Source organism: Podarcis filfolensis, assembly GCF_964270895.1.
Source record: "Podarcis filfolensis genome assembly, chromosome: 4".
Lineage (NCBI taxonomy): Eukaryota > Metazoa > Chordata > Lepidosauria > Squamata > Lacertidae > Podarcis > Podarcis filfolensis.
This window is the reverse complement of record NC_139607.1, coordinates 51100741-51114236: the sequence shown is the minus strand read 5'-3', so window position 1 is coordinate 51114236 and position 13496 is coordinate 51100741. Positions and strand designations below refer to the sequence as shown.

Sequence of the window (13496 nt, the reverse complement as noted above, 5' to 3'; positions counted from 1 at the left end):
AGGATCTTCAGAGCTCCACTTCCCAAAATGAATGTGCTGGTATATATCTCTTTTCCACAAGCAAATTACCGTATATACTCGAGTATAAGCCGACCCAAATATAAGCCGAGGCACCTAATTTTAGCACAAAAACTGGGAAAACTTATTGTCTCGGGTATAAGCCAGTTCACCACACCACTAACCTGGTGGTGGCGGCAGCGGAGGAAGAAGAACAAACAGCCTGAAAGGGCTCCTTTTGGGCCGCTTTTCCCTCCGCCGGTGCCTCTGCCGCTCACAAGATCCATGGCTCCTGTGCCTGCCCTTGCGAGAGGCGGGCAGCGGTGGTGGGACGAGGGGCCCGAAAGGAGCCAATTTTTGTAAGGTCATGAATTTAAGACGCACTTTAACTTTTCACAGTCAGAATTTGGGGGGGGGGGAGTGAGGCTTATATTCGGGCCAATATGGTAATGTGCCCCCTTTTCCTTATCCTTTAGTATGTGCATGTATTTAGCTTTTCCAAGACTGCCCACATTTATAACACTTTTGAAGATAATAAAAAAGGAAATTGCATTTTGAATAAAACACCGCTGGCCCCAAAGTCACAAAAATGCAGACTACAGTGTCAATCTGAATTGCCATGCTAGGCCAAGCTTATTTTATTACATACATTCTGCTTTCTAAGTACTAGTTAAGTTCATAATGTAAACATGAAGCATACAGAGTTAAAATTCAAGGCCACAATATTTCTGATTGTCCCTTTCTGTGTCTTTGGTTGGCCGAGATCAACTCGTAGTGTATAAATGCATAAGTTATATAATTATTATATAAAAAGGAAAAAAAAATAACGTTGACTTGTATATTTCATTCTGACAAACGCACAGCGTTCGCGACTCGGAAAAGAAAAACTGGCGCTGCCTAACAAAAATATCTATATGATTTCAGACTTTGGCAACTGGGGATTGTCTCTTACCTCCAACCAGTAGAAAACAAATTCCCTTTAGAAGAATGAGGTCCTAAGCGTCACTTTTAAATATCAGACAATTCCAGTTTTACATTTTTATAAAGAGATGCATACTCTGATACTACAACTTTCCCCTTCTTAGACTTAATAAAAAATCAAGTCTTTTCTTTGATAATACTGGAAATGGCATAATAGTCAACAGAATATTTCTCAAGTCCAAACAAGTAATTCTTCATAGTTCAAACACTGTCCAGTTTTCAGTTTCCCCTATATCTACAGGAAATGTCTTCTCCTTCACTCTTATGACTCTTCCCTTCTCTTACCCCTTTCCACTTCATGTATCCGACCCAGGGGCTCTTGTGCAGGTCTAGTTCATTTTAGTAGAACTTGCACTAGAGGACTTCCTGGTGTGTTGTGCCCTTTTGTCTACAATCACACACTTGCCCTTCAGCACATTCTCAGTCCCAATATTTGGCTCAGAGCTCTTTAACACTGTCAAGGAATCGTAAAGCTTGCATTGTCTTCACAGTTTTGAAATAGCTGATCCCTCCCTCTTAATAATGGAATGTATTTAAGTTCATCCCAGCTGAAACTGCTGCACTGAGAAACAAATATCTATGACACTGTTCTGTAGGTTTGTTTTTGTTTTGTTTTTTAAAAAAATGCAGGTAGTATCCTAGTCTGTAACAGAATTATCCTTATATTGCTGTAGTAGAGTCCCAATATGCATTAGCATATCAATCGTGACGTAAAAGCTTATAAACTTTTCCTGAAACCCATTTTATAGTTTGTCATTACATACTTTTCTACCTAGAACAGTATTTCATTGTTTGATGTGTAAGTTCAATGTCAACATACAATTTACATAATAGCATCTTTAAATTTCTTTAATACTCTCCTGTAATCCTTTTTTTTTTTTTTAAAAAAGCATTTGTATATGGCATTTTTCGGTCCCAGTCAACCTTGTCATGTCTTTTAGGCACTTTTTGCTCATATCCTCCAATAAAATTCATTACAATTCATTGTATTCCTTGGAGAAATGTCCTCTTCTTATTTTGTTTCTTCCTTTAGTAGTAAGTGCCAAGGTGAGAAGGCATGTGGGTGGCCGGGAGCCTAGTGTTAGGATAGATACTTCCAGCTGGTGAATTCCAGTATGGAGTGGGTCCGGCAAAAAAGTTGGAGGAAGTGACGGGCAAAGCTGGGGCATGGGGAGCAACGAAGTTCATTTTCTGGGGATGTGCATGGTAGGAGCTCATGTAGGGCAGGTCTGATGGATATTTGTACATGGATGATTCTGGAGGATGTGGCTGGAGAGCTTGAGCAATCCCATGGAAGTCAAACTTGTAGGCGTAACGCTTACCATGGACTTTAGTCATTATATTTTTGTCGTAGTAGTAACGGAGAGCACGGCTGAGCTTGTCATAGTTCATGTTGGGTTTGCTCTTCCTCTCCCCCCAGCGTCGGGCTACTTCATCAGGGTCAGTCATCTTGAACTCTCCATTTGTGCCCTCCCAGGTGATACAATTGGAATTGGAGCTATCTGACAGAAGCTCCAGCAAGAACTGCCATAGCTGTATCTGCCCACTTCCTGTGGGCAGGAGGAAAAATAGGAAAAATGAATTGAGTAATGGATGGAAAACATATAGCTTTGTATTTTCAGCTGTGCCAGATTCTGGTGAGAAAGTATTTGAAGGACTGCTTATCTATCAAAATCAAACTGGAACATTTAATCAGGTTCTGTAGGCCATGTTATAATATACTGTTTTCTTTACTTATGAAGACCAGAGAAATCTGAACAAATTTTGCACAGTAAGATTAACACAGCCAATCACTGGATTTAATAGTATAATAAATAATAATAATAATAATAATAATAATAATAATAATAATAATAATGGCAATAGTGTAAGGGTTGCTTAGCATCTCTTACCAGTGCAAGATACAATTAGGTTTGGTTGTTGTCATTAGCTTTTAATGATCTAAGGCACCAAGTTACTGCTTATACGAGTCTACTTCTTTTTCTCAAGCAGTAGCCAACATGTTATGTTGCAAACCTCTTTCAATCAGTGACATGGATGGGTTAGTTGTGGTGATGACCTTCTTAGATGCCTCTATTTCTTATTTGATCCTGTTAGCTTTTAGTCAGTTAATTAAGGTCACTCATGATTTTGACAATGCCAACTTCATTTATCAGTAACAATATGTTTTATGTTTCTACGATGATGTAATATGTTGCGAGGATCTAATGGTGTTTAAAAAGGAAAGAAGGAAGAATGCAATATCTGTTTTAGGAATGTAGAGTCTGTAGCCTTCCAGATGTTGCTTGCCTATACCTCCCATCATCCTTTGCAATGCACTGATAGGAGCTGGAGTCCAACAGCATCTGAAGGGCCAAAGGTTTCACAACCCTGATGTATTTCTACCACGCTGGTGTTAAGTGTGCAATAAATTTCCATGTGCTTTGCTATATGAATTTTCTAGATAAACATCCTAATGCAGTACTATTTTTCCTACCTGGATTTGCAAGACGGCTGCTGGTTGGGCCAAGAATTTGGTAGGGATCTAGAGAAAGGTTAAAAAGAGAGAGACATAAACCAAAATGCTGTAAAGATATTAAGAAAGCTTTTTTCAAATATAGGTTATACAGTAATGTGTATAATCAGAATCTGGTTAAACAGCTTTGGCATATTTTGCAAAAATAAGGGGTTTTATATTGATTAAAAGAAATAAATGCTACACAGATCTTTATTTTAAACTATATTACAATGCAAAACTAATCTTGAATTATGTTGACTGCCTATGATTGATAGAGCTGCACCTGGCAGAACAATCTAATCTAAAGAAAGTTGGTGTGATTTATAAGAAAGCTCAAGTTACCCCTATTCTAAACTATGTTCAGATGGAACTTGGAGCACGTATACCACGTGCTAGGTCATGTGACTGAGCTGAAAGTGGTTTGGAATAGGTATAAGTCTCTTTTTGCCCTGTCCTATCCCTCCCCACACCCCAGAATGGCCCCTTTAGGGGATTTATACCAGTGGAGAATAGCTGCAGGTAGACATACCTAACTGAGGGCGCTGGTCTTCTGTTTTGGGCACTGTTGAAGATGATGCTTGGGCTGCTAGGGAAAAAAAACACAGCTGAGTGCCCAGATCAAGGCAATGAGTAGCTTTTGTTTGTAGAGCCTGAGTCCCTATCAAGAAAGCTGAAATCCCAATGTTTTGCAATTGCATTCCCTATCGACTCCCCCACCCCTCCAACTATCCAACTTGTCCCCGCTTTTGCCCTACTCAGCATTTCAAACAGTCTCTCTCTCTCTCTGTCTCTCTCTCTCTCTCTCTCTCTCACACACACACACCCCACATAATATGATACAAAAACAACTAAGAAGTTTTCTGAAGTCATAGTATACTAAAATGAAGCAGTTGCAAAGTCATGGAAGGTATGGACCAGGATCAGATGAAGATCAAACAAACAGTAAACACCCAGGTATAGTATATGAAATCACATCCCTATTCACAGTTACATATTAAACTCTGGATGCTAAAGAAAGGATTCACATAATTTATATGGATATTTCATTCTCTAATCAGGCCAAAGTCCAAACAGCAACAAATGAACTATGATTTGAACCTGTTTATATAAGGTCTTCAATAAGCTGGTTTGCACCTGAAATTTAATTGTCAGAATCAAATTCTTCTGAAGCAGCTATGGCATTTCCAGGCAATGTTATCAGTTATGAAAGAAAAAGAAGATACTTTACCTTTTGACTGGGGAGCAGGATGACTGTGACTTGTCCAGGCTGACCTCCTGGCCTGTTCATAAGGTATATCTGTGTAAAAAAGAAATTATCTCAAATATATGTGAGCTTAACTATCAAAGGTCAAATTTCTCCATGTATGATTGTTTCTGAAATAAGTAATTTTCCTGATGACACACTATTCAACATGGTTGATAGCTGCACTGCAGGAAATCTAAAATCAAAATCACTCCTGCAATGATCTGTCTAATCGCCACTCTGCAAAATAATTTCATATGCGGAACCAGTGGCCCTCCAGATGTTGTTGGATTCCAGTTCTAATTTCCAGAAGTCCCAGTCAGCCTGGTTCATAGTTGGGAATGATGGGTATCAATATTTAGGGAGCTGCAGGCTCTGTATCTATGTCCCAGTGTTGCCACCTTGAATGAAATACTGGGGGGGGGGCAGGTAAGGCCTCCCCCACATAATCATATGCCATGGTGCATGCACACCATTTGAATGGTAATGCCCATCGCCTTTTATGGGGGGGGGGAGGGACAAAGCCCTCTCAGACCCTAGGAGTTGGCTCCTATGCTATTCTTAAGAAGCTTCAAAATTCTTTATGTGCACACACATCTTGCTCACAGTTATGAATTAAAAACATGCAATTGCCACCAGATAGACAACTATGAATCTTTTCTTCCTTTCCTACATTACAAACATGTATAGATTTGCATGATATAATTTCTTGCAGCAACTAAATACATTCTTTTTCTTCTTTGGCGATCACTCATAGCTGAGTAAGATTGTTTTCCATGTACACGGTCTTAACAATGAGTCCGTAAGTGACTGTGGAGGCCAATTCTGGATCCACACGTCCTTCCACAGTGGGGACATAAGGTTCCGGGCAGGAGCTGATCAAGATGAAGGTTTGCCAAGCATGCCTTCCTCTTAGCACGTTTCTCCTTTTCGCCCTGAATTTGAGCATCTTCAAAGTCCATGACACCTTTGGTAAAGAAAATCCAATTGGAGCGCTCACAGACCAGTGTTTCCCACTTGCCAGTGTTTACACTACATTTTAAAAGATTTGCTTTGAGAGAGTCTTTAAACCTCTTTTGTTGACCACCAGCATTATGTTTTCCATTTTTAAGTTCAGAATAGAGTAGTTGCTTTGGAAGATGATAATCAGGCATCCAAACAACATGATCAGTCCATGAAGAATCATTGCTTCGGCACTGGTGATTTTTGCTTCTTCCACTACACTGGCATTAGTTCACCTGTCTTAGAGAGCCAGTGTGGTGTAGTGGTTAAGAGCAGTGGACTCGTAATCTGGTGAACCGGGTTCGCGTCTCCACTCATCCACATGCAGCTGCTGGGTGACCTTGGGCTAGTCACACTTCTTTGAAGTCTCTCAGCCCCACTCACCTCACAGAGAGACAGAGAGACAGACAGACAGAGAAAATCGGATGGTGTATTTGCATACCTGGCCTGGTGGTAATTCTTTGTGCAGTTTCAGGGTAAACTGAAGTGTTCGGGAAGATAAAAGCTGCACCTCCTAGATACAAGAATAAAACAGAAATAAGGATAACTTTGCATTTCAATATGTATTGGAACAAAACTTATGACTATATGTGCATTGGAGTTGGACTATGATAAAGCATCTGATCTGTCAGGTAATTCAGCTGAAATCAGGACAGTACATTGAAAGAAAAATATCCTTATTTTTCAATTAGAAGACACTGTAGTAACATTTCAACTGATTTAATTAGAAGCTTTTTTTTGTTTTGTTTTGTTTTTTATTCAGTCTTTGTGTAAGTCAGTGTTAGGTTTATCAGGCATATCAATTATTTCCCCCACCCTGCATATCCCTAGTTATTGCATGAAGTAACTCACTATGAGCTGGTTATTCTCAGGGAGAATGAGGAAGCCTGGTAAGGCATATATAGCCACAGAACCATCACTTAATACATACAGCTGCTGTACCCAAGGTAAACTTTTTTCAGGGTCAAATGGACTTGGATAAATTAATATTCTAATAGGTGAACAGCAAGAAAGTAGAGTTGGAAGGAACATACAAGCTCCTTACTATTCCTTTTACACGTAGAATGTACAGTGTAGTGGTTTCAGTTTTGGACTAGGACCATGGAGATCCAGATTCAAATAAAAAAGGAGGAGTGGGAAAGAATCACATACAGTACTCATAACTTTTTGGAGGGAAAGTGAGCTATAAACTGAATAAATAAAATGAACAAAGAGGGATACTGGAAAACCCATATGTATATGTATATGTTCTCATAGCCCACTCTTCGTCAAATGGTCCCAAGGGCAGGTTACAAATATATCACAATTAAAAAATGTACAGTGTGCAATTATAATTATAAAATAAAACCACAAAACAACAAATTTAATAACAAAACAGAAGCACAGAACAGCAGTGCACAACAGGGCTTGCTTCCCATATTACTTTAAAAAATCAGGGGTATGTGTAGCTGAGTCTTAAAAAAAGATAAAGTGAGGCGAATGGTACATCATGTCTGTTCTAAGGAGATATTTGTGTACAGCAAAAGAGGGGGATTGTGATATCAATTTATTTAAAATTGTATCAAGCATATTAATTAGTGCCTAGATGTGGGACCATCGGGAAACCGTACGTACATTGCCTTGAGTTCCATTGTGGAAGATAGGGAAGATATAGATGTAACAAGAACAATATCACAGTGAAAAATCCCTATTAGTTTCTAACATTGTCAAGAGAGAATAATAAACTTTCTATTCCTTATAGAGTTGTTATTTCTGGTCACTATAAGTCATCAAAACCCCCAGGCATGATAATGAGATATCCCAAACTTTTATTTAATCAGATTAAAGATACAGAAATTTCATACATCTACATTGTCTTCTGATGCACAATTTCAAGAGCTTGATTTTAGTTTCCTTTCCTATAACCCACATACGAACCAAATTTACTTCTAGAAACAGAGAATCAATGGGAAGTTTCTTTCCCTCCAAGTTATAACCTGATCTGCTGAGCTACAAAGTAGATCCTGGCCAAATTGTGGCCCGGTACCTAACTCAAACCACAAAACTGGCACAAGATGCCTCTAAATGAGGCATACAAGTGATAAGAGAACAGAAGGTGAAGGACTAACACTTATTCCTTCCATGCTTCTTGGTCTTCTGCAAGAGTGGGGAGATGGGCTGCTTCCCTGGTGCTTGTTCCCCATCCTTACATCAGTATGAACATAGCTCATTGAAGGGCCATAGCTCAGTGGCAGAGTATCTGCTTTGCATGCAGAAGGTCTCAGGTTCAATCCAGGCAGGCTTGGGAAATACTTATTATATGAAACCCTGGGAAGCTGCTGCTCCCATCAGCATATACAACACTGAGCTGGGTGGACCACTGGTCTGACTCTCTATAAGGCAGCTTCCTGTGTAGCATGATTCCCTGTACTTTCCTTCCATTATATCCTTTGGGATATATGCAATTGAGGAGTTCAGTGTTTCTTACAAGATAAATTTATTTTAACATCTATATCTTGCACCTTCAGCTGTGATGCTATCAGGGAGGCCATCAATCAGCTACAAAAAAAAATGATTTATCATTAAAAAAATCAATAAAAACAGCATCAATGCAACAAAATGAATCAGTAAATAACAAATGAGGGAGCCAAAACCTCCAAAAATTAACAGTGGCACAAATGCCTGAAAATACATAGAAGGCCTGGGAGAATTAAAAAACAACTTTCACCTGGCTCTGAAATGATGGCAGTGCAGCTGCATGGTGGGCATCCTAAGTAAGGGCATTCTGTACATGGTGTGCCATGTTCAAGAGAGCACTCTTTTGGATGGGCAGCTCAATACAGCACACATTTGTTCCTGCTACAGGAAACCAAGAGACCTGCATCAGTCGATCAAAGACACTGAATGCAGATCCCTACATTTAAATTATGCTCTACTTGGATACAGGCCATGCTTTCAAAAGTGCTTGAGAGGTACACCATGGCTGTTTGTTCAGACGACCTGTTTTACTCTTTTCTCATTAAGATGTTCAATTGCATAATGGATTTATAGAGATCTCCCATACACAAAATTTGAAGATTAGAGAGCAGACTAGGCTAGTGCTCTCTTATCTCTAACATGCTACTTTTATATGGGGGCTTTTTTCCAAGCAAGGGAGGCCAAACATACAATCTCCCACAGGAAATGGCACAGCTGAGCTACACCTGTCTGCTCTTCTTCGTCTTTATGTTTCACTCTTGGGATGAGAAGCAATAGCGAGAGTATTATCTGAGTGCTTGCATGTGTGTGTTCATGCACATAAAAAGGATGTAGGTACATGAATATTCTCTTTCTCAGAGGCCATATTTCCTTCTAAGAGAACTCATGAAGAGCTTCATCCAAATCAGTTACTGTATCTGAGCCTAAATGGTTTATCTGTGTATGGCTTGTGTGTGTGTGTGAGCAAGAGAGAGAGAAAGCAATTCCCACCAATACTAGGAAGCATATTACACTCTTAAACCCTGCCTTTCTTTCTTAATTTACAGTTAGCATGCATTTGTCACATAGGTAACCTTAACTTTAAAAAAATGGCCTATAGGGAGGGGAGTCGTGACAGCATTACCTGTATTTCTAGCATGCATTAACCGTGGAGAGTTTTGTAAGGCCTTATCAACATCATCTGAAGTCAAATGTGGAAGAGGAGCTACAAAACAAAAAGCAACACCAAAATTTTAAAAATATATATTCAGAATTATCTTAATAACCATTTTCTTTTATCCTGATAGGATTGTTTATTGGTCAGCCTAGCATCAATTCATTCTGCTCTTTGTGGGAGTGGGTTTATAATAATGCTGGAAGCAGGGCTTTAATTAAGAATATTGTAGAAAATACTGACAACTAGAAAGCCTGTGAAAAACAATGTCATATTGGTGTTGCACTGCCTGATTTTTAAAAACAGAAATTGTTCTTTGACATTTTATTATTCAGTTATGCAACATTGTCTATATCACAGATAACAAATTCACTTTCTCCTCCTCTCATCTTTGAATGCTGCTTATAAGTTTAATTTTATCTATATTCAGGGGACTCTTTTGTTCACCCTAACATCATACAAGCCCTATTTCTGCGAGAGTCTTATATACTGCTCCTTTGTGCACACACATTTAAAATCATGCCTGGAATTTCTTTTCAAATTATTATGTATATAATCTCATTTAGAATGATCATTTCAGTAATGGAAAAAGGGAAATGCATGTGACCAGAAAAAACATTACAAATTTTTTTATATAGATTATGTTTGAACTGATTTTTGGTTTTCTTGTAATATCTAAAATGGTTAAAATTTCCCTGATTTGAAGTCCGCTTAAAGAACGCTGTGAGCATAGCATTTGAAAGAGAAATCTGAAATAAGCATTACAGTAGAAATTGCAGTGGACAAAACTTTTTTTTTTGGGGGGGGAAGCCATCAACAAATAAAAGGTTCTTACTCTCTCTGAGGTAGTGTAAGTGTGAGAGAAGAATGTCTGCATTATAGCTTGGTGTTAGCCTCTGGAAGTCCTCTTTGGTCATCTTACACAATTCCTTCCCATCAATATTCTGAAACAGCACAATGTCCACATCTGGCAGGCCATATTCTTTGACTGCCCATTCCAACCACTGGCGTACGTGGTCTGTGCTCCATAATGTGGGATCTGTTTTGAAAAGCAGAAAGTTTCATTGTGTTAATGTTATGGAGAATGAGTTCTGCTACAAAACTGACTGAGCTTCTCCCCCATAGCAAATGCACTCACTACTGAACAATGGGTAGCATCCAATGCAATTGTTCCATTAGCACAAGGGTTTATGATTTCACCCCCTCCCCTCCCCATGCACATTCTGTTACCCTTCCCAAATCTGATGTGGATGATTGGGGGGAAACCCAGAGGAGATTTAGGGGGCATCTGGGGAGAGGAAAGGGGGGTAGAATTTTGTGTATAAGCATAAATCTTTGCACCATCGGAATGCGTTACTTAGTGCTACACTGAATACTAGCCAGTATTAATTATTCTGGCTCAGTGTGTTCGTCCCAGGAATCTGTTTATTCCATCAAAAGGAACCAAAACTTAGGCGAAAATTGGATGTGTGCCGTCTATCCCCATTGAACTCAATGGAAACTCTTTTACTGAATTCAGTTGAATGTAAATTGCACCTAATGCCTGAGGCAGAGTGGTTGGCACACTTTCAAAAACATGCCTGAGCATTCATTTTTCTCGTCATGTATCTTGAATAGTGCTTATTATAAGAAGACATTATGCTAAAGTGGAACTAACTACCCTTTCCACTGTAGCCCTTTGTACTCTTTAGTCAAGGTATGCCATTTATTATTTATTATAAATTGCATTTATTTATTTTTAAGCCACTTTCCATATTGATTGCAAGGCAGATTACAACCTTAAAAGAGAATCAATAAGCAAAACTAGTAAGCTAACATTTTAATAAACACAAATTAAAATACAACCATAAAGTTAGTTTCCAGAACAGTTCTCAATAGTCAGGAAACAGGAAATCACAAAGATCTAGATGAACAAATATATTTTCAGGAGGCCCTGAAAAGTGGCTGAAAATGTGACCTGTGGTTCAATAGTAAAAAATAAATTTATAAAATGGAAGAAAACAACACCCACAGGTCATTACCTCAAAAAGTAGCTATCATATTGACCCATAGGTTTTGAAGTTTTGCCAAGTGTCCAAAAATGTTTGAAAGAAGCCATACTGTCCTGTATTAGGAGCATAGAAGCACTCCAACAATGATGTCTAAGAACCAATGGAACCTTTGGCTAGGAGGAATCTGCAATTCAGGTCAGACAGGGAAGCATCAAATATGTAGGGACATTTCCAAGTCATTGGAATAGTCACTCCTCTCAGTTTTGAGGAACTGGGTGTGCACAGCTGTTTTCCTGTCCACACACCCTACAGTAAATGGAATTCAGGGTTCGGCTGCTGATGGTCCTCCTGCAGAAAGCAAATTGTCAGGATGCTCCCTCTTTTGCACACTTTCTACCCTTGATCTCTTGAGTACTGATCACAAGCCATTAACAGGTCTTCCATCACAATTCTTAGAACTGCAATTTAGACTGATTCCCCCCTCCCCGATTCCCCCCACAATTTGATCCAAAATGACTTCAGTTTTCACCTCCACTAGTTCCAAAGCAGATGCCCAATCCTCCGCTACTGCATTCCTTCTTTTAAAGATATATTCACCAGTTTCCCTGCTTATCTAATGGGCTTGTCAGGTTCCTACCTTTCTGTGTCTTAGAACCACCCCACACTTTGTTGGTCAAATCAGTTTCGTCTGACAGCTCAAAAAGGCTGCCATCCATTTCCTGCTGAATATCAACCCTGGCAGACTTGGTCTTAAGTCTGTGCAGACACTGGAACATAGCCTATCATCTTCTGACCTTTGCAAGCAACACCCCCTCGCCCCAGTGTCAACCATTGCTCAATGAGCAGCCCCAACTACACCCCTGCTCTTTAAAGAAGAATGCAACCATGTCCAGAACAGGTAAACTGCTTGATTCCAGTGCACGGAAGCCACCTACTCCTAGAACATCCAGCTTGTTATGATTCAGTTTCAACTCATTAGCCCTCATCCAGCCCACCACTGTGTCCAAGCATGACCACACCTGATTGAGCGATACAGAGAAACAGAGCTGGGTGTCATCAGACTTATGATGATACCACACCCCAAATCCTCTACTGACTGCTCCCAAGGGCTTCATGCAGATACTGAGCAGCACTGGGGACAGAATGGATCCTCTCCTGTACCACTCAGCTTAACAGCCAGAGAATGAGGTATAGTCACCCAATGCCCTCCACTGAAACCAATTCTGCAGGCATGAGTGCAACCACAGTAATTCAGTGTCGCTCTCTTCTAATTCATGGAAGTGGTCCAGCAAGACATATGAACACCAGGCCCTGCACAGTGACCCAGCTTAGCTGTGAACTATTAATCTCGCTCCCCCACCCCTTTTTCTTTTTTCTTTGCCACATCATCCTGCAATCTGTAATGGCTGTGTATAAATGAAAAACATCTGGCAGTCAGATAGCAGGACTTTGCTCAAATATTTCTTGTGCAGCTCAGCAAACAGCTGTTTATGCCTACAGACCTCTTGCTCCCTGAACAACATTTACATCAATTTCCAAATGTATTTAAGACAGATGTGGCTAGAAGAAAGCTATTTATGATCACTCATGGTTCAGAGACTGGGAAATGTATCAATGGCCCATTTTTGGACCAGATTGCTTGGGAAGTGCTGCTGCTTTGTGGCTTGCTTCAGAACATTTTTATCATCCACTGAATCAGTTTGTTAGCAAAGCATTATCTGAGTATGTGTAGAAGATTATGCAACAAGTGTGTAGCTTGACAAATAACTGACAGAATTTCAACTTGTCGTTTTAGCCGCATCTAATTTTCCTATAGATTCATGTCACTATATAACTGTGGGAAAGTTAAGCAATGCAGCAGAAGTAGAATATATATTCCTTTTAGAGTAGCATGAGTAAAGGTCAATCTTCTTTTCATTAAAGATTAGCCCCATATACCAATGTAAACCACAAGTGATAAGGGAATATTGTGATTAGTTTTTGACTCTCCAAAATGTGCATAAAACAGAGGAATCATCAACCCCATTTGATGTTCAAGGTTTACAAGCAGTGATAATCAGCTGGAATAGCTACTTTTATGCCAGAAATTCAACAAAAATTCAACAGAGCACTAGTTCCTCCATCCATATCTAACACACTAGCCATCCTAGATTATCATTTACTTGTACATCTTTT

The 13496-nt window shown here is 39.5% G+C and overlaps 1 protein-coding gene across 12 annotated transcripts in view; it reads right to left on the bottom strand.

Moving 5' to 3' along the window:
* Positions 1-601: 601 nt before the first annotated feature.
* The window catches only part of ERG (ETS transcription factor ERG), a 109414-nt gene continuing 96519 nt past the window's right edge, over positions 602-13496 (bottom strand). For 7 of the 12 annotated variants that reach the window (XM_083608787.1, XM_083608786.1, XM_083608781.1 and 4 more), the window contains 7 exons: positions 10166-10369; positions 9301-9381; positions 6163-6234; positions 4704-4772; positions 4005-4061; positions 3455-3502; positions 602-2528 (listed from right to left, as the gene is read on the bottom strand). In XM_083608787.1, the coding sequence (XP_083464913.1) occupies positions 2008-2528; positions 3455-3502; positions 4005-4061; positions 4704-4772; positions 6163-6234; positions 9301-9381; positions 10166-10369 (1052 nt within the window). In that variant the 3' untranslated portion in view covers positions 602-2007. The remainder of the gene's footprint in view (positions 2529-3454; positions 3503-4004; positions 4062-4703; positions 4773-6162; positions 6235-9300; positions 9382-10165; positions 10370-13496) is intronic. The other 5 variants (XM_083608788.1, XM_083608790.1, XM_083608791.1 and 2 more) reach the window with 3 other exon arrangements.